We start from the raw sequence: 24,478 nt of genomic DNA on the forward strand, positions 1-24,478 counted from the left end.
AAACGGTTTTACTTTTGTTGTGCCTTGGAATACACTTACTTTCACATGAACACTTTGCTTTGTCGTATTTCTTTTTGCATGCACATGTTTATTTATTTTTCCTGCACACGATAACATTTTTCACAAGCTAAAGGTTGTTGTCACTCGTGTTTTTAGTTCCGTGTCCCTCTCCTCCCACCTCTCGACCTGGCAGGCTTAAAGGGCACCAGTTAACTGTGGACTTCGCTAGTTCCTTCAAGGGGGAAGGGTAGATTTTCATGTTTGTGCATCTGGTGGAGGAGACAAAGACAAAAAGCTTTTACTGTGGATGATTTATCTCTGAACTGTACCTGTTGTCACTGGATTAAACCACCGGGTTGAAGTCTGGGAAAGAAAACAGCACAGATGTTTTGGATTGCTTTCACCTGCTTATTTTTTTGAGTGATTAGTTCACAATAGGATACTTACACAGAATCTAAGAGGCAAAGGCTATTTTTAGGGAGAGTGATGGGGTAAATGGTGGTAGTTGGAAATTGAGACCCCCACCCTCAGCCCAACAACACTTCCAGCTTTAGCTCTGGTTCCATTGTCAGCTGCTGAATTATCAAAACTGGAAATCCGAGTGGGGGTCCCGTCTCAGTCAAGCTCCCAGATATACATCTCACCCTTGTCTACTATCTGACTATCTTCTTTGCATCTTTGACTGGAATTAAAAAACAAATTCAACAAGGAACAATGCATGAAACTCCGCACTTATAAGAAGCAAACTTGAGTAACAAAATATTTTCTTCCCCATATACACAGAGAAGCATATTTTTATATATAATATATATATATTATATATATAATATATATATATTAAATAAGAAATAGCTATGAATTATATAAGAATATGTAGTTTAAATAATTATATTATATTTTTACATCAGAAATAAGCATTGTTGCCTGAAACCCAGTTCATTGCCTTAGAGAAACATAGTAATAAAGAATACAGAGGAAAGACGACGTGAAACTTTTTTGGAAACAAGTTAATGGTGCCTTTTTAGTTCCGTTGGTTCCTAATGTCTCCACTACTTCAGGATTGAATTGTTGACAAAGAAATATTTTTGTGTGAAACCCTTATATATATATATACATATATACCTGCCTTTCCGGTTCAAACTTGAGTTATATTGTCGTTGGATGTATATTGCTGAATTGCAGAGATTTCTGAAGATTTCTGAGACGAGGATTACCCCTTCACTCTACACTTGATGCATCCTCATAGTTTTCCAAAGTAATTTTGGAATCCCCAAATTATAAACTTTGACTTGATTTCTGGGATACAGCAGCCCAACACACAAGAGTTTCAGATGGTGATCACTTCGTCAGTGGAGGAGAAGCCACAGCCTTCTAACAGAATGGTCGCAAATCTGCCGACCGAATCCTGGATCAACAACCCAGAGCAAAGTCGCTACTTACCAACTCAGTCACACCTACTCCGGAAACCGACAAAAAGTTAGTACCAATATTGTTGGTTTGTGAATGAGTATACACACTCTTACTTGAACATACAGATGCACATAAACACTCACTCACACTCTCGCTCTCACTAATCACATGTGTTGTAAACTTTTAGTGGATCAATCTAAGCAAAAATAGTTATTTGTCATACTTGAATGAGTGTGGAATTATAAGTAGTAAAGTATGTCACTATTGCTCCACCTGTGTAGTTCTCTGTGAGACCCCCTCCTCTCTTCCAAAAGGTTCAGCACCTCTGTGGGATGTTGTCATGGAGCTTTTGTACCATGTGATATCCTCAATGCTCTTAGTTGAGATAGGAGTATTGTGTATCCTTACACGTTCATCCTGTATGACACAAACTGATAAGACCGATGTTCTTCATAGCATGAGTTGAATCAAGAAGTGTCTGCCTATGGCACAACTTCCTGGTTTCTCTTGGTTGGTTCAATGCGTGTAAATGTTCTGTGTTGTGAGCTGAAGCAGTTTGGTCTCTTTGACTTGAGCATTGTTCATGCACAGTTTTGACTTGTGTTGTTCATGCACAGTTTTGACTTGTGCGTTGTTTATGCACAGTTTTGACTTGTGCGTTGTTTATGCACAGTTTTGACTTGTGCGTTGTTTATGCACAGTTTTGACTTGTGCGTTGTTCATGCACAGTTTTGACTTGTGCGTTGTTCATGCACAGTTTTGACTTGTGCGTTGTTCATGCACAGTTTTGACTTGTGCGTTGTTCATGCACAGTTTTGACTTGTGCGTTGTTTATGCACAGTTTTGACTTGTGCGTTGTTTATGCACAGTTTTGACTTGTGCGTTGTTTATGCACAGTTTTGACTTGTGCGTTGTTCATGCACAGTTTTGACTTGTGCGTTGTTCATGCACAGTTTTGACTTGTGCGTTGTTCATGCACAGTTTTGACTTGTGCGTTGTTCATGCACAGTTTTGACTTGTGCGTTGTTTATGCACAGTTTTGACTTGTGCGTTGTTCATGCACAGTTTTGACTTGTGCGTTGTTCATGCACAGTTTTGACTTGTGCGTTGTTCATGCACAGTTTTGACTTGTGCGTTGTTCATGCACAGTTTTGACTTGTGCGTTGTTTATGCACAGTTTTGACTTGTGCGTTGTTCATGCACAGTTTTGACTTGTGCGTTGTTCATGCACAGTTTTGACTTGTGCGTTGTTTATGCACAGTTTTGACTTGTGCGTTGTTCATGCACAGTTTTGACTTGTGCGTTGTTTATGCACAGTTTTGACTTGTGCGTTGTTTATGCACAGTTTTGACTTGTGCGTTGTTTATGCACAGTTTTGACTTGTGCGTTGTTCATGCACAGTTTTGACTTGTGCGTTGTTCATGCACAGTTTTGACTTGTGCGTTGTTCATGCACAGTTTTGACTTGAGCGTTGTTTATGCACAGTTTTGACTTGTGCGTTGTTCATGCACAGTTTTGACTTGTGCGTTGTTTGTGCACAGTTTTGACTTGTGCGTTGTTCATGCACAGTTTTGACTTGTGTGTTGTTCATGCACAGTTTTGACTTGTGTGTTGTTCATGCACAGTTTTGACTTGTGCGTTGTTCATGCACAGTTTTGACTTGAGTGTTGTTCATGCACAGTTTTGACTTGTGCGTTGTTCATGCACAGTTTTGCACAGTTTTGACTTGTGTTGTTCATGCACAGTTTTGACTTGTGCGTTGTTCATGCACAGTTTTGACTTGTGCGTTGTTCATGCACAGTTTTGACTTGTGCGTTGTTCATGCATAGTTTCTACAATCTGTGGTGTTGATTACACTGGCGCTTATCCTCCTCCAAAAGTCATGAACAATCTCAAAACTGCGTGCCATCGTAACTGTAAAAAACCAAAAAGAATCAAGCATTATAGTGATGACGTAATGAGAGGAGGGTGAGAGAATGGGGGAAAGACCTATCCATTATTTCCATAAGAGTAGGAGGATTAAATTGAAGCTGCAGAGCTCCATTGGTCGGTGTCCTACTACTGTTTGCATGGATGCATCAAGTACAGTTTTCATCATTGTTGTAGAGCACTTCGGTGGAATAGCGTACACGTGTTTTAACGTAGTAGAATTGAACTAATACAAATATTGTAATGTTTTGTCACTGGCATAACAATGATGTAATTACAGACTCAACCTGTTCATATTGTTCTGACTTAATTTTGGACCTCGGGTTGGACAAAACCACTACTTCAACAATAGCTGTGCTAAACTTTTATGCTCTATCATTTTAAGTTGTTTTAGGTTTATTTTAGTAGGGCCTGGGATTCCCAGGAATACTCATCACAAAAACTCAAGCAAGCCCCACCTAGAGGAGTTCCACCTAGGAGACCCCTGCCAACCCCCTCTCCCCTTCTCCTTTCCCACAATTGTCTCCAGTCACTTGTTCAAACAATTGTGGGAATAAATTCATTCCCTTTCAAGGTTACTGTTGCCCAGGCTTTACTACTGCAGTCCATTGATCTTTTGGTCCCAGTGTTTCCATGGATGGACACATGCCTTTTATGTTCTGCACAGCTGTGCTCTACTTGTACGAGTCGCGTGGTTCACACTAGAGCGTGTTTTACCATGACAGCCCGGCAGCTGGGAAATCCTAGCGAAGCTGGGAGTTCCACAGTCCGTGCGTGTGGTTGCAAAACAACTTTATTGATCTGAGTGTTAAACCTCAAAGCCTGTGATGGGGCCCTTCTGCACCTATCCTTTTCTTGGGGTCTGATGCATATTTTTAATTCTTAGATTACGTTTCTATCACCTCTGTTGTGGAGATTCCCTTAAAGTTCCATAGGGTTACATAATATTTGACATTTGGGCAATTCACAGTTTATTTTACGAGTAGCATGACAGATTTATGTTGTTGCTGTATAAGTCAAATGCTTCACGGAATCCCTGCCCCTGGGGAATTGCACATCTTATGTTCTGTCACGTTTCACAGTATCTGACTGTTGTAGATAGATTCTCACTGTCTGGACCTGCTGGTTCAATACAGGTCAATCAAAAGCAACACCTGGACCTACAGGTGCAGGGGTTTGAACTACTTTTGAACACCAGGCTTATTGTTGTGTTATTACAGAGGATGTAGCCTGTTTTATTAATGACAAAGATACCTTAGTGTGGTGACATTCAGGCAGTGAATAGCCAGGTCTGTGTTTAGTACAGGAAGCAGCTTGTGGAGATGGTGATGCCGATTCAATGGACGGAAGAATAAAGATGGAAGTGGAGGTAGTGTTGGGGATGGGGGTAGATGAAGGCATGAATGAATACTGAGTTTGGAGTTTTTGGTTTATCCTTTCATTTTATTATTTATTTGTATAGGGGTTTTCCATTCTTCCCCAGTTCCGGCATTGGCTCAAGAAGGGAATTAAATTATCCGTCAATCATTTATCCACTTAATGCTCTTTAGATATAAATTACTTAATTGGCCCATTTTTAAGAAAGTTTTCAAGCAAGCAAGCAATCTAAAGCTTCTACGAGGACGACCACACCAGCCACTGATCCCAGTCTGACCAGCTGGTCCTGCATGGTAGCAGGGAGCCACCTCTGACACCGCCAGTGGTCGGTCAGTCAGTCAGTCATGCACTTTGTCCATGGCTGTGCCCTTGACGCTTGACATTGTAGCACTTATTTTAAGGTCACAGCTTTCCAAGGTGCCGTTTATCTCAGGAGTTGCGGCTGAGAGGCCAGGAGAAAGGTTGGGTTGAAAAGTGAAGCACGAGGAGGACACTTGTTGAATAGCTGACGGGATTCACCTTGTAGACTGCTTAGTGTACAGTAGTTTAATGCAGGTTCTCCCCATAAGCCTTAAATTGGATTGCAGCTTGGCTCAGGAAAGGGCTGTCTGTGTCCCTCGCTGGCCTGTCGTCCCATCCCCCTGCTGAGAGACTCCCTCTCATGACACAGTGAGCCGCCACTGAAGTGGGCACGGTGTCTGGGGGTTACGTTGAAACTTAGCTCACCTACTGTTGTCTGTCGTAGCATGGTTGCTAGAAGTCTAGTAGATATTAAACAAGGTCTCTGCTTGATCAGAAATAAAAATGATCATGCACTGAAATAACTTGACTTGGTGATTACCTAAGTTGGTGACCAGAACGTTTTGGCAGTTGGAAAGTTATCTAGTCGCCCCGCCCCGGCTCCCCTCAACCATAAGTATTTCTCATTGGCCAGACCTCGGGCTCACTCCTAATATTGCTATCTATATTGGAAGGGGGTAGGGAGATGGTGACACTTCGAGTCCAAGTTTACAGCTGAGTGCATAACTTTTCAATGCTGCCATTATCACTTCCTAGTAACAGCAATTTAGCAGGCTAATTGTAAATCAACACATGGCTGTAGTTGTCAATTGTAACTCAAAGCTCCTCTCTGGACTTTAAGAGGTATCAGACTCTGTGAGACAGGAATAGAAAGTGCAGTCTTTATGCCCACAGATCTGGGTAACTTATCAGCTATTTCCCTCTTTAATTTAAGTTATTTTTATCTGAGTATCCAACTCTCTTTCTCTGCTGCCTATTTCCGTCCTCACAGTGTGGTGCAGGCTGAGCGGCCGTGTGTAGGTTACTGATTTGAGTAACTGGGTAAGCATTTCACTGTTAGTTTACACCTGTTGTTTACGAAACATGTGACAAATAACATTTTATTTAACTGTCTGAAAGATGCCGGAGAGAAATGTAACATGCTTGAGAAAGAGTGACTTTCTGTCTGGTTCATTTATTTTCTGTCTGGAAATGTTGAAGATATGATAATAGTTAGGCCTAAGGCCAAAGGTAAAGGCATGGTGGGAGCTTCTTTTCCTAAAGTAGAAAAACACACGACGAAGACAAGGGCCATATCAGAGCTGGGGAAAGAAAACAAATCTCAGGTTAGGCCCTCTGTTAGTGGAGTTTGGACTGTGAGACTGAAAGCAGCGGTATCTGAAGCAGTCACACAAACACCACGTCCCCACCGCTGCACTTTGCTCCTTTCCCCCCCCTTCATCTTGTTTGTTTCCTGCACTAATTTATCGTCTAAAGGTGAAACGTCTCGTCCCCTTGCTTACTGTGGTTGAGTTATGTTTATCTTTCTGACTTTCCAGTAAACAAGATACTGAAGTTATCATTCATTCCCCCCTCCAAGAATGTGACTGAAGTGATGCAATCAATGCTCTTGATTGCTGTGTTTTAAACAAGATCCCCAACAGTATTGCCTGTTGGACTGTGTTGTGTTTGGTGTGGTTACAGTTAGTGGCAGGTGCCTGTTACAATGAGCCTGTCCTCCTATAGCTCCTCCCACCAGCCTCCTCTGGTGTAGAGGATGTGGTGGTGGAGTGGTGCTCTATAAACTGCTGTCCCTTGAGGTTGTCCCACTCTGTGGAATGTGATTCATGTGGAAGTAAACAAATGCACCGTCCAATAAATCAGTCTGGATTGAGTATCCTTGTTGTTGTAGCTTAGCTGGGGGGCGCTGGTATACAGGGATATGGGGGACCTCTCTGCAACGCTCCCAAGTCTGTCAAAATAGCCCTTCAGGCTTCACCCCTCTATCTCCCTCAGACTAGCTAAGGGGGAAAGTAAGTTTGTCCTTTTCTGTGGCTGTAACTTTTAGACTGTGGTGATTAAGCAATAGGGATGTGTGGACTAGAGATTGTTAGCGAGGCGAGTACGTAGGCTAAGTGTTTGTGTTGGGGTTTCGCTTCACACTAGTTTAAAAACGTTAAAGGGTAGGAAGCATGAGGTTTTACTTAGTTGGAGTCATGATCTGATTACTTACAAGTACAAACATAGTTATGTTTTTGGGTTATTACATATGTATTACCTTATTCCTGGATAACTTCTAAAGTTCCCACAATGCACTATTTCTTAGTCATTTGGAGTGTATGCTGTGCTATTGAGTTTGTATGCTTGCTCAGTAGCCATCTTAAGCTGGCTAACGTTAGCCACTAGCCATGCTAGCATGTAATTCAATTCCAGACCATGTGTTGGCGGTGGTGACCTACAATCCACCAATCACAGGAAGTGTGACGTGAACAAGAAGTAGATGGGGCACGCACGGCCATGGACACGGCAGGCTCTAGTGCCTTCGTGCAGTGGGCTTGTCTGTTCTCCTTTTTATTTTGTCAACTTTTTAGGCATGTTCTCTAACATTAGCTGTCTAGTTAGCTTGCTGACTAAGATAACTGCATATAGCTAACATTCTTTGATAACTGGTTAGATGGCGTTATGTATTTCTAAAACTTTGGTTTACTTTAATGTAGCTATAAGCTAGTTGTTATTAATTGCAACTGGCTGACTCGTAGTGCTAAGGTAACATTAGCAGTCTGGTAGGGCTAATGTTAGCAGGCTAGTTGGCTAGCAACCTTGCAGGTTGATTTGGTACAATAAATTGATTAAGTATTTGCTTTTAAGCTGGCTGAAAATGTCATTGAAACCAATAGTCATGAGTGCAAACAATTTGGTTTAATTTTAAGTTATACATTGTGTTAGTTTACCACCCCTTCGACCTCCTCTCAACCTCCCCTCCCCAACACCCCCTTTGATGACACTAGTTTGAAAGGAAAACATTTATTGTGCAGCAGAAGCAGAGCTCAGTGTGCTTGTAGCCTGCATCTGCGTGACCAAGCGGTGGTCCAGACATCCAACATCTTCTGGCAGACAAACAACCCCCCCCACCGCCCCCCTGCTGTGCATAACTCACAGTATCCACGCTGACACAGCCACTTCCATCACGGAAAGCACATAAAACATTTAGCAAGCAAACTCTCAAACTCTCCCCTGCTTCTCTCACTCTCTCAATTCCTCTCTCTCTGACTCTCTCCTTCTCTCTCTGTCTTTCTCTTGTTCTTTCATAAGTAAAATAGGCAGTTTGTGAGGCTGGCTGTATGTAAGTTCACACCTCAGTGGTGAGTTGTGCCTTCCCTCTCTGCTTCCTCCACCTGAAGAATCAGACTGACCTCTCCTGTTGGTAGGCAGGACTAGATAGATAGCTGCTGCCTCTACAGGAGCTGACATGCCCAGGCTGCCCACCAAAGGAGCTTGATCACTCTGAGATCGATTAGAGCTGGTCAGTCTAATGACTTAGTCCAGAGCTGAGGAGAACCTGCAGCCGTCCTAAGTAGAGGTCGACCGATTTAATCTGAATGGCCGATTTAATTAGGGCCGATTTCAAGTTTTCATAACAATCGGGAAATCGGTATTTTTGGGCGCTGATTTACGATTATTTAAAACAACAAAAACATTTTTTTTATACCTTTTTATTTAACTAGGCAAGTCAGTTAAGAACACATTCTTATTTTCAATGACTGCCTAGAAACTGTGGGTTAACTGCCTTGTTCAGGGGCAGAACAACAGATTTTCACCTTGTCAGCTCCAATCTTGCAACCGCACAGTTAACTAGTCCAACGCTCTAACCATTGCACTCCACGAGTAGCCTGCCTGTTACGCGAACGCAGTAGAAGCCAAGGTAAATTGCTAGCTAGCATTAAACGTATAAAAAACAATCAATCATAATCACTAGTTATAACTACTAATCCAGTTTAACAGGCAATATTAACCAGGTGAAATTGTCATTTCTCTTGCGTTCATTGCACGCAGAGTCAGGGTAACTGCAACAGTTTGGGCTACCTGGCTCATTGCGAACTAATTTGCCAGAATGTTACGTAATTATGACATACATTGAAGGTTGTGCAATGTAACAAGAATATTTAGACTTAGGGATGACACCCGTTAGATAAAATACCGAACAGTTCCGTATTTCACTGAAATAATAAACGTTTTGTTTTCGAAATGATAGTTTCCGGATTCGATCATATTGTAATGAAACTGGCAAGGAGCAGGTCTCGAACCCTCAACCTTCTAGTCCGAGGTCCGGCGCGCTATCGACTGTGCCGAAAAAGCATGCTCGTGCGGCAGAGTTGATTTCCGCGCTTATAAACCCGACCAAAGGCTCGTATTTCTGTGTGTTATTATGTTATAATTAAGTCTGATTTGATAGAGCAGTCTGACTGAGCAGCAGCAGGCCCGTAATCATTCATTCAAACAGCACTTTTGTGTGTTTTTGCCAGCAGCTCTTCGCAAGCACAGCGCTGTTTATGACTTCAAGCCTATCAGCCTAATGGCTGGTGTAACCAATGTGAAATGGCTAGCTAGTTAGCTGGGTGTGCGCTAATACTGTTTCAAACGTCACTCGCTTTTAGATTTGGAGTAGTTATTCCCCTTGCGTTGCAAGGGCCGCGGCTTTTGTGGAGCTATGGGTAATGATGCTTCGAGTGTGGCTGTTGTCGATGTGTTCCTGGTTTGAGCCCAGGTAGGGGCGAGGAGGGGGACGGAAGCTATACTGTTACACTGGCAATACTATAGTGCCTATAAGAACATCCAATAGTCAAAGGTATATGAAATACAAATGGTATAGAGATAAATAGTCCTATAAATACTATAGTAAAATCTCTTGCAACGAGCAATCCGGGATCGTAATCATAGCCTCAAATTAATTAGCATAACGCAGCGGACATAAATACCCCTAGAAACTTTTCCTATTCATGAAAATCGCAAATGAAATGAATGAAATATATTCAAACACAAGCTTAGCCTTTTGTTAACAACACTGTCATCTCAGTTTTTCAAAATATGCGTTACAGCCAACGCTAGACAAGCATTTGTGTAAGTTTATCATGGCATAATGCTATGCTAGACTCTGCTGGCAGCAGGCAACATTTTCACGAAAATAAGAAAAGCAACCAAATTAAATAATTTACCTTTGAAGGACTTCGGATGCTTTCACTCAGGAGACTCCCAGTTAGATAGCAAATGTTCCTTTTTTCCCAAAATATTATTTTTGTAGGTGAAATAGCTCCCGTTTGTTCATCATGCTTGGCTGAGAAATTGACCGGAAAATGCTACCACTACAACGACAAACTTTTTTCAAAATTAACTCCATAATATCGACAGAAACACGGCAAACGTTGTTTAGGATCCATCCTCAAGGTGTTTTTAACATATATATTCGATAATATATCCGTCGAGGCAATTGGTTTCTCATAAGAAGCGATTGGAAAAATGGCTACCTCAGTATTTTACGCAAGATTTTCTGCGGGAGACACCATGTGACCACTTGCTATATATGGTCCCTTACGGCTATTCTTCAATGGAAATGCGTACAAAGACGTCACAATGCTGTAGACACCTTGGGGAATACGTGGAAAACGTAAGCTCATTCGTAGCTAATTCACAGCCATATAAGGAGTCATTGGCATGAGGCGGTTTCAAAAAATGCGGCACTTCCTGGTTGGATTTTTATCTGGGTTGGCCTGTAACATCAGTTCTGTGGCACTCACAGACAATATCTTTGCAGTTTTGGAAAAGTCAGAGAGTTTCATCCAAAAATGTTAATAGCGCCCCCTAATGCATAACTGGTTAACTACAACCTAAAACCTCTTACCTTGGAATATTGAAGTCTCATGTTAAAAGGAACCACCAACTTTCATATGTTCTGAGCAAGGAACTAAAACGTTAGCTTTTTTACATGGCACATATTACTTTCTTCTCCAACACTTTGTTTTTGCATTATTTAAACCAAATTGAACATGTTTCATTATTTATTTGAGGCTAAAATGATTTTATTGATGTTTTATATTAAGTTAAAATAAGTGTTAATTCAGTATTGTTGTAGTTGTCATTATTATAAATAAAAAATATTAAAAAATCGGCGGATTAATCTGTATCGGCTTTTTTGGTCCTCCAATAATCGGTATCGGCGTTGAAAAATCATAATCGGTTGACCTCTAGTTCTAAGATGTGAACATGCCCTTCTCAAAGGGGGGTGAGAACCTAAGGTCCTTTGGGTCACAGTTGAAACTTATTGGGAAAGGGGGAGTGGTGTAGGTGAGCGACTGTAGGTCGCAAAGTTTTTGGAAACAATAACAAACATGGCCACCTGACCCAAGATGCATGGGAAGGCTTCCATGACGTTGTGTGTGTGTGTGTGTGTGTGTTTGATACCTACTGTTGTGCCACCCTGTGTGCCATCAGGGGTTTCAGGCAGCAGATTAGCTTCAGTCGTTGCTGACAAGATAAGATGGGCATTTGGATTGACCCACAGGAAGAGAAACATAATTTTAAAAATACATCATACGCGGGGTACTAAGCACATCCTCATCCGTATTAGCTCTCTCTGTAGTAGAAGTTGTCGAGCCAGAGGCCAGAAAGTACCACGGCCACAAATCGTCCTGTACCAGGGCTGTCGTCGGCCCTCTTCTCCCATTGCATTTGGGAGAGGATTTAGTTATATTTGTATGGACTGTGTGAGCGCTCAATTTACCAGTGTCACTATTTGATGAGAGGTCGACCCAGATGGGTGTTATTTATTGCTTTCAGTCTGACTCAGCTTTGGGGGGCTGACTGTCTAAAGTTCATTGGGGGCATAGCCGAGGTGCTGGGGTAGAGGAGAATTATTTGAGCTGCTCTCAAATAAATAAAGCACTCTGTTGCTGCCCGCCGGCTGGCCGGCGCTGTGAGCAGGCCAGTGATATGAGGAGGTTTAGCTGGTGTCTGGGCATTGGCAGGTGGAGATTGTTACCAGGAGGACATGGAGTTTTTCCTGACCTGGACTCAGTTTATAAGCCTAATCGGCAGTCAGTCCACTCCATAGGATGGCTCACACTTCCAGTGAATGCCCAGAACTTCCTCCTTTATCAAACTACTGTGATCGGTCATATGATGTTAGGTACTTCCCTCCGGCCTGTCTTCATCCTGTTGGATTGTATCTGAAGCCAAGGTGGTTGTATTTTCAGTCCAGTGATTGACAATGACCAGATGTACAAGCCAGTCATGTCATGACAATGATCTGATGCAGCAATCATGTTGGGCAGTGCAGGCTGGAAGCGGACATTACCGCTGTGTCCTGATTGGATTGTTGCCCGGCATGTGGAAGGAAGAGTGTGACATTTGACCTTTGAGAAGTAGCTAATGGTCCGGGTCAGTACAGTGAGGGTCCAGAGCCTTTACACTGAGGGACGTACTGAGATTCTGGACATCTAGAGATGTCATGTGGAGGGACACACAGGTACGTTATGACATGGAACTTGACAGATGGAATGTCATATTCATGATGTGCAAGCAGCCAGTCTTGCTCTCACCCCCCCCCCCCCCCCCCCCCTTCACAGTCTGGGCCTGAAAAGTGCAGTGTCAGAGTGCGCAGTATCTGTGTCTCAGCTGTGCCTGTCCCTCAGTGCCAGCGAGCCGGCCACGCCGGGAGAGATGGAGGGAGAGAGGAGAATGAGTGTCCTCAGTGACCTGACCTGGCCCAGTCACAGTCGGCACCAAGAGGGCATGGGCTTAGCTTCCCCTGCCACTCTCCCTCGCCCTGCACGAGGTCAGCTCAGAGACATTTCTAGAAGAAGATTTAGCTTTTGGAACTTTCTATAGACGGTGGTGCCTTCTCTTGTGACCACTGACAATGGACAAGATCAGTCAGGAAAGTAGTCTGGCTGTCGTCAGAATGACAGAAGGGAAAGTGTTCTATTTACTGTTGTTCACTGAAGTAACTTGTTGGCAGCATTGTGAATGAGTTGCAGTCTTCAAAGTTCAAGGTGATTTTACCATTCACAGAGGGAGCTCTAACGGTACTGGGTTACCTGCCTGTTACCTGGCTCTGTCAGGTGTGCCTGTATGAGAGCTTGGAGATCCTGACCGGGCAGTGGAGAGATGACGGTGGTCCTCCTTGCCCGTGTTGTGGCGGTGAGTGTGTTAATGCGTGTTGTTAGTGTGTCAGTGTACCAGCCAGGCATCCACAGTGTCGTTGCCTGAATGGGAGCATATAGACCTGACTCTTTACCTCCACTCTATCCCTTCCTTCCATCATTCCCTAGCTTGCCCCCCCCCCCGCGCCTTTTGCCCTGTGTCCAACTTTGGCTTGGTGGCACCACTGCTCCCGTTACCCAGGGTATAAGAGGGATCGACAGGGCCAGGGAGGGGGAAGGGACGGTGGGTTCAGCTGTTGGCCTTACACTCCCCACCCCATTTAATTCCTGTTCCTTGGAGACAGGGAGTGGGCTAGTCTGTTGCTATGGTGACACCCTGATTGGCAGCTGTATTTGGTCAGCTGTAGAGAGGTGTGGTGGGATACCTCATGGTCCATGCACGGTTAATTGGTGTAAATGATTACTTCAGTATGTATATATTTAACCCAGTCCGATATGACACTTGCATAAGTGAGGATGAATTCTACCCTGTGCAGTACACCTGTGTGTCTGTATATAGATGGCTGTGTGCCCTTACCTACTATATTTTATTAATATCCAGCCCCATTAGAGACAACATTTGTGTGAGTGCTTTGGCCGGTTGGGTGAGAGAGACTGGGGGAGAGAGAGAGAGAGAGAGAGACTGGGAGCGAGAGAGAGACTGGGAGCGAGAGAGAGAGACTGGGAGCGAGAGAGAGAGACTGGGAGCGAGAGAGAGAGACTGGGAGCGAGAGAGAGAGACTGGGAGCGAGAGAGAGAGAGACTGGGAGCGAGAGAGAGAGTGAGAGTGTGGGAGCGAGAGAGAGTGAGAGTGTGGGAGCGAGAGAGAGTGAGATTGTGGGAGAGAGAGAGAGAGAGTGAGATTGTGGGAGAGAGAGAGAGAGAGTGTGGGAGCGAGAGAGAGAGAGAGAGTGTGGGAGCGAGAGAGAGAGAGAGACTGGGGGAGAGAGAGAGAGAGAGAGAGAGACTGGGAGCGAGAGAGAGAGACTGGGAGCGAGAGAGAGAGACTGGGAGCGAGAGAGAGAGACTGGGAGCGAGAGAGAGAGACTGGGAGCGAGAGAGAGAGACTGGGAGCGAGAGAGAGAGAGAGTGGGAGCGAGAGAGAGAGTGAGAGTGTGGGAGCGAGAGAGAGTGAGAGTGTGGGAGCGAGAGAGAGTGAGATTGTGGGAGAGAGAGAGTGAGATTGTGGGAGAGAGAGAGAGAGAGTGTGGGAGCGAGAGAGAGAGAGAGAGAGTGTGGGAGCGAGAGAGAGAGAGAGTGTGGGAGCGAGAGAGAGAGAGAGAGTGTGGGAGCGAGAGAGAGAGACTGGGAGCGAGAGAGAGACTGGGAGCGAGAGAGAGACTGGGAGCGAGAGAGAGAGAGCGAGGCTGGGAGCGAGAGAGAGAGAGTGGGAGCGAGAGAGAGAGAGAGTGGGAGCAAGAGAGAGAGACAGAGAGAGAGACTGGGAGCGAGAGAGAGAGAGAGACTGGGAGCGAGAGAGAGAGAGAGACTGGGAGAGAGAGAGAGAGAGAGAGACTGGGAGCGAGAGAGAGAGACTGGGAGAGAGAGAGAGAGACTGGGAGAGAGAGAGAGAGACTGGGAGAGAGAGAGAGAGACTGGGAGCGAGAGAGAGAGAGACTGGGAGAGAGAGAGACTGGGAGCGAGAGAGAGACTGGGAGCGAGAGAGAGAGAGACTGGGAGCGAGAGAGAGAGAGAGAGAGACTGGGAGCGAGAGAGAGAGAGAGACTGGGAGCGAGAGAGAGAGAGAGACTGGGAGCGAGAGAGAGAGAGAGACTGGGAGCGAGAGAGAGAGAGAGACTGGGAGCGAGAGAGAGAGAGACTGGGAGCGAGAGAGAGACTGGGAGCGAGAGAGAGACTGGGAGCGAGAGAGAGAGCGAGACTGGGAACGAGAGAGAGAGAGAGCGAGACTGGGAGCGAGAGAGAGAGAGCGAGACTGGGAGCGAGAGATAGAGAGCGAGACTGGGAGCGAGAGAGAGAGAGCGAGACTGGGAGCGAGAGAGAGAGAGCGAGACTGGGAGCGAGAGAGAGAGAGCGAGACTGGGAGCGAGAGAGAGAGAGCGAGACTGGGAGCGAGAGAGAGAGAGCGAGACTGGGAGCGAGAGAGAGAGAGCGAGACTGGGAGCGAGAGAGAGAGCGAGACTGGGAGAGAGAGAGTGAGACTGGGAGCGAGAGAGAGAGAGAGAGACTGGGAGCGAGAGAGAGAGAGAGAGACTGGGAGCGAGAGAGAGAGAGAGACTGGGAGCGAGAGAGAGAGAGAGACTGGGAGCGAGAGAGAGAGACTGGGAGCGAGAGAGAGAGAGACTGGGAGCGAGAGAGAGAGAGAGAGAGACTGGGAGCGAGAGAGAGACTGGGAGCGAGAGAGAGACTGGGAGCGAGAGAGAGAGAGCGAGACTGGGAACGAGAGAGAGAGAGAGCGAGACTGTGAGCGAGAGAGAGAGAGCGAGACTGGGAGCGAGAGATAGAGAGTGAGACTGGGAGCGAGAGAGAGAGAGCGAGACTGGGAGCGAGAGAGAGAGAGCGAGACTGGGAGCGAGAGAGAGAGAGCGAGACTGGGAGCGAGAGAGAGAGCGAGACTGGGAGAGAGAGAGTGAGACTGGGAGCGAGAGAGAGAGAGAGAGACTGGGAGCGAGAGAGAGAGAGACTGGGAGCGAGAGAGAGAGAGCGAGACTGGGAGCGAGAGACTGGGAGCGAGACTGGGAGCGAGAGAGAGAGAGCGAGACTGGGAGCGAGAGAGAGGGAGCGAGACTGGGAGCGAGAGCGAGACTGGGAGAGAGAGAGAGAGACTGGGAGCGAGAGAGACTGGGAACGAGAGAGAGAGACTGGGAGCGAGAGAGAGAGAGACTGGGAGCGAGAGAGAGAGAGACTGGGAGCGAGAGAGAGAGAGAGACTGGGAGAGAGAGAGAGAGCGAGACTGGGAGCGAGAGAGAGAGAGAGAGAGAGCGAGACTGGGAGCGAGAGAGAGCGAGACTGGGAGAGAGAGACTGGGAGCGAGAGAGGGAGAGAGAGACTGGGAGCGAGAGAGGGAGAGAGAGACTGGGAGCGAGAGAGGGAGAGAGAGACTGGGAGCGAGAGAGAGAGAGAGAGAGACTGGGAGCGAGAGAGAGAGCGAGACTGGGAGCGAGAGAGAGAGCGAGACTGGGAGCGAGAGAGAGAGAGAGACTGGGAGCGAGAGGGAGAGACTGGGAGCGAGAGAGAGAGACTGGGAGCGAGAGAGAGAGACTGGGAGCGAGAGAGAGAGACTGGGAGCGAGAGAGAGAGACTGGGAGCGAGAGAGAGAGACTGGAAGCGAGAGAGAGAGAGACTGAAAGCGAGAGAGAGAGACTGGGAGCGAGAGAGAGAGCGAGACTGGGAGAGAGAGAGTGAGACTGGGAGCGAGAGAGAGAGAGAGACTGGGAGCGAGAGAGAGAGAGAGACTGGGAGCGAGAGAGAGAGAGCGAGACTGGGAGCGAGAGCTGGGAGCGAGACTGGGAGCGAGAGAGAGGGAGCGAGACTGGGAGCGAGAGAGAGAGAGCGAGACTGGGAGCGAGAGAGAGAGAGCGAGACTGGGAGCGAGAGCGAGACTGGGAGCGAGAGAGAGACTGGGAGCGAGAGAGAGACTGGGAGAGAGAGAGAGAGACTGGGAGCGAGAGAGAGAGAGAGACTGGGAGCGAGAGAGAGAGAGACTGGGAACGAGAGAGAGAGACTGGGAGCGAGAGAGAGATAGAGAGACTGGGAGCGAGAGAGAGAGCGAGAGAGAGAGAGAGAGAGAGACTGGGAGCGAGAGAGAGAGAGAGAGAGACTGGGAGCGAGAGAGAGAGAGAGCAAAACTGGGAGCGAGAGAGAGAGAGAGCGAGACTGGGAGCGAGAGAGAGCGAGACTGGGAGCGAGAGAGGGAGAGAGAGACTGGGAGCGAGAGAGGGAGAGAGAGACTGGGAGCGAGAGAGGGAGAGAGAGACTGGGAGCGAGAGAGAGAGAGACTGGGAGCGAGAGAGAGAGAGACTGGGAGTGAGAGAGAGAGAGAGAGACTGGGAGCGAGAGAGAGAGAGAGAGACTGGGAGCGAGAGAGAGATAGAGAGAAGACTGGGAGCGAGAGAGAGAGAAGACTGGGAGCGAGAGAGAGAGAGACACTGGGAGCGAGAGAGAGAGAGAGAGAGAGACTGGGAGCGAGCAAGAGAGACTGGGAGCGAGAGAGAGAGAGAGAGACTGGGAGCGAGAGAGAGAGACTGGGAGCGAAAGAGAGAGAGAGACTGGGAGCGAGAGAGAGAGAGAGACTGGGAGCGAGAGAGAGAGAGAGAGAGAGAGACTGGGAGCGAGCGAGAGAGACTGGGAGCGAGACTGGGAGCGGGAGAGAGACTGGGAGCGAGAGAGAGAGACTGGGAGCGAGAGAGAGAGACTGGGAGCGAGAGAGAGAGAGAGACTGGGAGCGAGAGAGAGAGAGAGACTGGGAGCGAGAGAGAGAGAGACTGGGAGCGAGAGAGGGAGAGAGTGACTGGGAGCGAGCGAGAGACTGGGAGCGAGAGAGAGAGAGAGACTGGGAGAGAGAGAGAGAGAGAGACTGGGAGCGAGAGAGAGAGAGAGAGACTGGGAGCGAGAGAGAGAGAGAGACTGGGAGCGAGAGAGAGAGAGAGACTGGGAGCGAGAGAGAGAGAGAGACTGGGAGCGAGAGAGAGAGAGACTGGGAGCGAGAGAGAGACTGGGATCGAGAGAGAGAGAGAGACTGGGAGCGAGAGAGAGAGAGAGAGACTGGGAGCGAGAGAGAGAGAGAGAGAGAGACTGGGAGCGAGAGAGAGAGAGAGACTGGGAGCGAGAGAGAGAGAGAGAGACTGGGAGCGAGAGAGAGAGAGAGAGAGAGACTGGGAGCGAGAGAGAGAGAGAGACTGGGAGCGAGAGAGAGACTGGGAGCGAGAGAGAGACTGGGAGCGAGAGAGAGACTGGGAGCGAGAGAGAGAGACTGGGAGCGAGAGAGAGACTGGGAGCGAGAGAGAGACTGGGAGCGAGAGAGAGACTGGGAGCGAGAGAGAGACAGACTGGGAGCGAGAGAGAGACAGACTGGGAGCGAGAGAGAGACAGACTGGGAGCGAGAGAGAGAGAGAGAGAGAGAGAGACTGGGAGCGAGAGAGAGAGAGACTGGGAGCGAGCGAGAGAGAGACTGGGAGCGAGCGAGAGAGACTGGGAGCGAGACTGGGAGCGGGAGAGAGACTGGGAGCGAGAGAGAGAGACTGGGAGCGAGAGAGAGAGAGAGACTGGGAGCGAGAGAGAGAGAGAGAGTGGGAGCGAGAGAGAGAGAGACTGGGAGCGAGAGAGGGAGAGAGAGACTGGGAGCGAGCGAGAGACTGGGAGCGAGAGAGAGAGAGAGACTGGGAGAGAGAGAGAGAGAGAGACTGTGAGCGAGAGAGAGAGAGAGACTGGGAGCGAGAGAGAGAGAGAGACTGGGAGCGAGAGAGAGAGAGAGACTGGGAGCGAGAGAGAGAGAGAGACTGGGAGCGAGAGAGAGACTGGGATCGAGAGAGAGAGAGAGAGACTGGGAGCGAGAGAGAGAGAGAGAGACTGGGAGCGAGAGAGAGAGAGAGAGACTGGGAGCGAGAGAGAGAGAGAGACTGGGAGCGAGAGAGAGAGAGAGAGACTGGGAGCGAGAGAGAGAGAGAGAGAGACTGGGAGCGAGAGAGAGAGACTGGGAGCGAGAGAGAGACTGGGAGCGAGAGAGAGACTGGGAGCGAGAGAGAGAGACTGGGAGCGAGAGAGAGACTGGGAGCGAGAGAGAGACTGGGAGCGAGAGAGAGACAGACTGGGAGCGAGAGAGAGACAGACTGGGAGCGAGAGAGAGACAGACTGGGAGCGAGAGAGAGACTGGGAGCGAGAGAGAGACTGTGAGCGAGAGAGAGACTGGGAGCGAGACTGGGAGCGAGAGAGAGAGAGAGAGCGAGACTGGGAGCGAGAGAGAGAGAGAGAGCGAGACTGGGAGCGAGAGAGAGAGATAGCGAGACTGGGAGCGAGAGAGAGAGAGCGAGACTGGGAGCGAGAGAGAGAGAGCGAGACTGGGAGCGAGAGAGAGAGAGCGAGACTGGGAGCGAGAGAGAGAGAGCGAGACTGGGAGCGAGAGAGAGAGAGACTGGGAGCGAGAGATTGGGAGCGAGAGAGAGAGCGAGACTGGGAGCGAGAGAGAGAGAGCGAGACTGGGAGCGAGAGAGAGAGAGCGAGACTGGGAGCGAGAGAGAGCGAGACTGGGAGCGAGAGAGAGCGAGACTGGGAGCGAGAGAGAGAGAGCGAGACTGGGAGCGAGAGATTGGGAGCGAGAGAGAGAGCGAGACTGGGAGCGAGAGAGAGAGAGCGAGACTGGGAGCGAGAGAGAGAGAGCGAGACTGGGAGCGAGAGAGAGAGAGCGAGACTGGGAGCGAGAGAGAGAGAGACTGGGAGAGAGAGAGCGAGACTGGGAGCGAGAGAGAGCGAGACTGGGAGCGAGAGAGAGAGAGAGAGACTGGGAGCGAGAGCGAGACTGGGAGCGAGAGAGAGAGAGCGAGACTGGGAGCGAGAGAGAGCGAGACTGGGAGCGAGAGAGAGAGAGAGAGAGAGACTGGGAGCGAGAGAGAGAGAGAGACTGGGAGCGAGAGAGAGAGAGAGAGACTGGGAGCGAGAGAGAGAGAGAGAGAGACTGGGAGCGAGAGAGAGAGAGAGACTGGGAGCGAGAGAGAGAGAGAGACTGGGAGCGAGAGAGAGACTGGGAGCGAGAGAGAGACTGGGAGCGAGAGAGAGACTGGGAGCGAGAGAGAGAGACTGGGAGCGAGAGAGAGACTGGGAGCGAGAGAGAGACTGGGAGCGAGAGAGAGACTGGGAGCGAGAGAGAGACAGACTGGGAGCGAGAGAGAGACAGACTGGGAGCGAGAGAGAGAGAGAGAGAGAGAGAGACTGGGAGCGAGAGAGAGAGAGACTGGGAGCGAGCGAGAGAGACTGGGAGCGAGACTGGGAGCGGGAGAGAGACTGGGAGCGAGAGAGAGAGACTGGGAGCGAGAGAGAGAGAGAGACTGGGAGCGAGAGAGAGAGAGAGACTGGGAGCGAGAGAGAGAGAGACTGGGAGCGAGAGAGGGAGAGAGAGACTGGGAGCGAGCGAGAGACTGGGAGCGAGAGAGAGAGAGAGACTGGGAGAGAGAGAGAGAGAGAGAGAGACTGGGAGCGAGAGAGAGAGAGAGACTGGGAGCGAGAGAGAGAGAGAGACTGGGAGCGAGAGAGAGAGAGAGACTGGGAGCGAGAGAGAGAGAGTGACTGGGAGCGAGAGAGAGACTGGGATCGAGAGAGAGAGAGAGAGACTGGGAGCGAGAGAGAGAGAGAGAGACTGGGAGCGAGAGAGAGAGAGAGAGACTGGGAGCGAGAGAGAGAGAGAGACTGGGAGCGAGAGAGAGAGAGAGAGACTGGGAGCGAGAGAGAGAGAGAGAGAGACTGGGAGCGAGAGAGAGAGACTGGGAGCGAGAGAGAGACTGGGAGCGAGAGAGAGACTGGGAGCGAGACTGGGAGCGAGAGAGAGAGACTGGGAGCGAGAGAGAGACTGGGAGCGAGAGAGAGACTGGGAGCGAGAGAGAGACTGGGAGCGAGAGAGAGACAGACTGGGAGCGAGAGAGAGACAGACTGGGAGCGAGAGAGAGACAGACTGGGAGCGAGAGAGAGACTGGGAGCGAGAGAGAGACTGGGAGCGAGAGAGAGACTGGGAGCGAGACTGGGAGCGAGAGAGAGAGAGAGAGAGAGACTGGGAGCGAGAGAGAGAGAGAGAGCGAGACTGGGAGCGAGAGAGAGAGATAGCGAGACTGGGAGCGAGAGAGAGAGAGCGAGACTGGGAGCGAGAGAGAGAGAGCGAGACTGGGAGCGAGAGAGAGAGAGCGAGACTGCGAGCGAGAGAGAGAGAGCGAGACTGGGAGCGAGAGAGAGAGACTGGGAGAGAGAGAGCGAGACTGGGAGCGAGAGAGAGCGAGACTGGGAGCGAGAGAGAGAGAGCGAGACTGGGAGCGAGAGATTGGGAGCGAGAGAGAGAGCGAGACTGGGAGCGAGAGAGAGAGAGCGAGACTGGGAGCGAGAGAGAGAGAGCGAGACTGGGAGCGAGAGAGAGAGAGCGAGACTGGGAGCGAGAGAGAGAGAGACTGGGAGAGAGAGAGCGAGACTGGGAGCGAGAGAGAGCGAGACTGGGAGCGAGAGAGAGAGAGAGAGACTGGGAGCGAGAGCGAGACTGGGAGCGAGAGAGAGAGAGCGAGACTGGGAGCGAGAGAGAGCGAGACTGGGAGCGAGAGAGAGAGAGCGAGACTGGGAGCGAGAGAGAGCGAGACTGGGAGCGAGAGAGAGAGAGCGAGACTGGGAGCGAGAGAGAGAGAGCGAGACTGGGAGCGAGAGAGAGAGAGAGACTGGGAGCGAGAGAGAGAGAGCGAGACTGGGAGCGAGAGAGAGAGAGCGAGACTGGGAGAGAGAGAGAGACTGGGAGCGAGAGAGAGAGAGCGAGACTGTGAGCGAGAGAGAGAGAGCGAGACTGGGAGCGAGAGAGAGAGAGCGAGACTGGGAGCGAGAGAGAGAGAGCGAGACTGGGAGCGAGAGAGAGAGAGCGAGACTGGGAGCGAGAGAGAGAGAGCGAGACTGGGAGCGAGAGAGAGAGAGCGAGACTGGGAGCGAGAGAGAGAGCGAGACTGGGAGAGAGAGAGTGAGACTGGGAGCGAGAGAGAGAGACTGGGAGCGAGAGAGAGAGAGAGAGAGAGAGACTGGGAGCGAGAGAGAGAGAGCGAGACTGGGAGCGAGACTGGGAGCGAGAGAGAGAGAGCGAGACTGGGAGCGAGAGAGAGAGAGCGAGACTGGGAGCGAGAGCGAGACTGGGAGCGAGAGAGAGACTGGGAGAGAGAGAGAGCGAGACTGGGAGCGAGAGAGAGCGAGACTGGGAGCGAGAGAGAGAGAGCGAGACTGGGAGCGAGAGACTGGGAGCGAGACTGGGAGCGAGACTGGGTGCGAGAGAGAGAGAGAGAGAGAGGGAGAGCGAGACTGGGAGTGTGAGAGAGAGAGAGAGAGACTGGGAGCGAGAGAGAGAGAGAGAGAGAGACTGGGAGCGAGAGAGGGAGAAAGAGGCTGGAAGCGAGAGAGGGAGAGAGAGAGGCTGGGAGCGAGAGAGAGAGAGAGAGACTGGGAGCGAGAGAGAGCGAGACTGGGAGCGAGAGAGAGAGAGCGAGACTGGGAGCGAGAGAGAGCGAGACTGGGAGCGAGAGAGAGAGAGAGCGAGACTGGGAGCGAGAGAGAGAGAGCGAGACTGGGAGCGAGAGAGAGAGAGCGAGACTGGGAGCGAGAGAGAGAGCGAGACTGGGAGCGAGAGAGAGAGAGCGAGACTGGGAGCGAGAGAGAGAGAGCGAGACTGGGAGCGAGAGAGAGAGAGCGAGACTGGGAGCGAGAGAGAGAGAGCGAGACTGGGAGCGAGAGAGAGAGAGCGAGACTGGGAGCGAGAGAGAGAGAGCGAGACTGGGAGCGAGAGAGAGAGAGCGAGACTGGGAGCGAGAGAGAGAGAGCGAGACTGGGAGCGAGAGAGAGAGAGCGAGACTGGGAGCGAGAGAGAGAGAGCGAGACTGGGAGCGAGAGAGAGAGCGAGACTGGGAGAGAGAGAGTGAGACTGGGAGCGAGAGAGAGAGACTGGGAGCGAGAGAGAGAGAGAGAGAGACTGGGAGCGAGAGAGAGAGAGCGAGACTGGGAGCGAGACTGGGAGCGAGAGAGAGAGAGCGAGACTGGGAGCGAGAGAGAGAGAGCGAGACTGGGAGCGAGAGCGAGACTGGGAGCGAGAGAGAGACTGGGAGAGAGAGAGAGAGAGACTGGGAGCGAGAGAGAGAGAGACTGGGAGCGAGAGAGAGAGAGAGAGACTGGGAGCGAGAGAGAGAGAGACTGGGAGCGAGAGAGAGAGAGACTGGGAGCGAGAGAGAGAGAGAGCGAAACTGGGAGCGAGAGAGAGAGCGAGAGAGAGAGAGAGCGAGACTGGGAGCGAGAGAGAGCGAGACTGGGAGCGAGAGAGGGAGAGAGAGACTGGAAGCGAGAGAGGGAGAGAGAGACTGGGAGCGAGAGAGGGAGAGAGAGACTGGGAGCGAGAGAGGGAGAGAGAGACTGGGAGCGAGAGAGAGAGAGACTGGGAGCGAGAGAGAGAGAGAGAGACTGGGAGCGAGAGAGAGAGAGAGACTGGGAGCGAGAGAGGGAGAGAGAGACTGGGAGCGAGAGAGGGAGAGAGAGACTGGGAGCGAGAGAGGGAGACTGGGAGCGAGAGAGAGAGAGAGACTGGGAGCGAGAGAGAGAGAGAGACTGGGAGCGAGAGAGAGAGAGAGAGAGACTGGGAGCGAGAGAGAGAGAGAGAGACTGGGAGAGAGAGAGAGAGAGAGAGACTGGGAGCGAGAGAGAGAGAGAGAGACTGGAAGCGAGAGAGAGAGACTGGAAGCGAGAGAGAGAGACTGGGAGCGAGAGAGAGAGACTGGAAGCGAGAGAGAGAGACTGGAAGCGAGAGAGAGAGACTGGAAGCGAGAGAGAGAGCGAGACTGGGAGAGAGAGAGTGAGACTGGGAGCGAGAGAGAGAGAGAGAGACTGGGAGCGAGAGAGAGAGAGAGACTGGGAGCGAGAGAGAGAGAGCGAGAGTGGGAGCGAGAGAGAGAGCGAAACTGGGAGCGAGAGAGAGAGAGCGAGACTGGGAGCGAGAGCGAGACTGGGAGCGAGAGAGAGACTGGGAGAGAGAGAGAGAGAGACTGGGAGCGAGAGAGAGAGAGAGACTGGGAGCGAGAGAGAGATAGAGAGACTGGGAGCGAGAGAGAGAGAGACTGGGAGCGAGAGAGAGAGAGAGAGAGACTGGGAGCGAGAGTGAGAGAGAGAGAGAGACTGGGAGCGAGAGAGAGAGAGAGAGACTGGGAGCGAGGGAGAGAGAGAGAGACTGGGAGCGAGAGAGAGAGAGAGACTGGGAGCGAGAGAGAGAGAGCGAAACTGGGAGCGAGAGAGAGAGCGAGACTGGGAGCGAGAGAGAGCGAGACTGGGAGAGAGAGAGAGCGAGACTGGGAGCGAGAGAGGGAGAGAGAGACTGGGAGCGAGAGAGGGAGAGAGAGACTGGGAGCGAGAGAGGGAGAGAGAGACTGGGAGCGAGAGACTGGGAGCGAGAGAGAGAGAGAGAGAGACTGGGAGCGAGAGAGAGAGAGAGACTGGGAGCGAGAGAGAGAGAGAGACTGGGAGCGAGAGAGAGAGAGAGAGACTGGGAGCGAGAGAGAGAGAGAGACTGGGAGCGAGAGAGAGAGAGAGACTGGGAGCGAGAGAGAGAGAGACTGGGAGCGAGAGAGAGA

The 24,478-nt window shown here is 50.3% G+C and overlaps 1 protein-coding gene across 5 annotated transcripts in view; it reads left to right on the top strand.

Moving 5' to 3' along the window:
- Positions 1-24,478, top strand: part of LOC139423538 (dual specificity tyrosine-phosphorylation-regulated kinase 1B-like) — a 122,547-nt gene that overhangs the window by 35,699 nt on the left and 62,370 nt on the right. For 3 of the 5 annotated variants that reach the window (XM_071175137.1, XM_071175141.1, XM_071175145.1), the window contains exon 1: positions 1,107-1,476. The exons of 1 other annotated variant lie outside the window; for it this stretch is intronic. In XM_071175137.1, the coding sequence (XP_071031238.1) occupies positions 1,332-1,476 (145 nt within the window). In that variant the 5' untranslated portion in view covers positions 1,107-1,331. Of the gene's footprint in view, positions 1-1,092; positions 1,477-24,478 lie in introns of those variants that run through there. One more of the 5 variants, XM_071175149.1, reaches the window with a different exon arrangement.

The sequence above is a fragment of the Oncorhynchus clarkii genome, chromosome 2 (assembly GCF_045791955.1).
Source record: "Oncorhynchus clarkii lewisi isolate Uvic-CL-2024 chromosome 2, UVic_Ocla_1.0, whole genome shotgun sequence".
Lineage (NCBI taxonomy): Eukaryota > Metazoa > Chordata > Actinopteri > Salmoniformes > Salmonidae > Oncorhynchus > Oncorhynchus clarkii.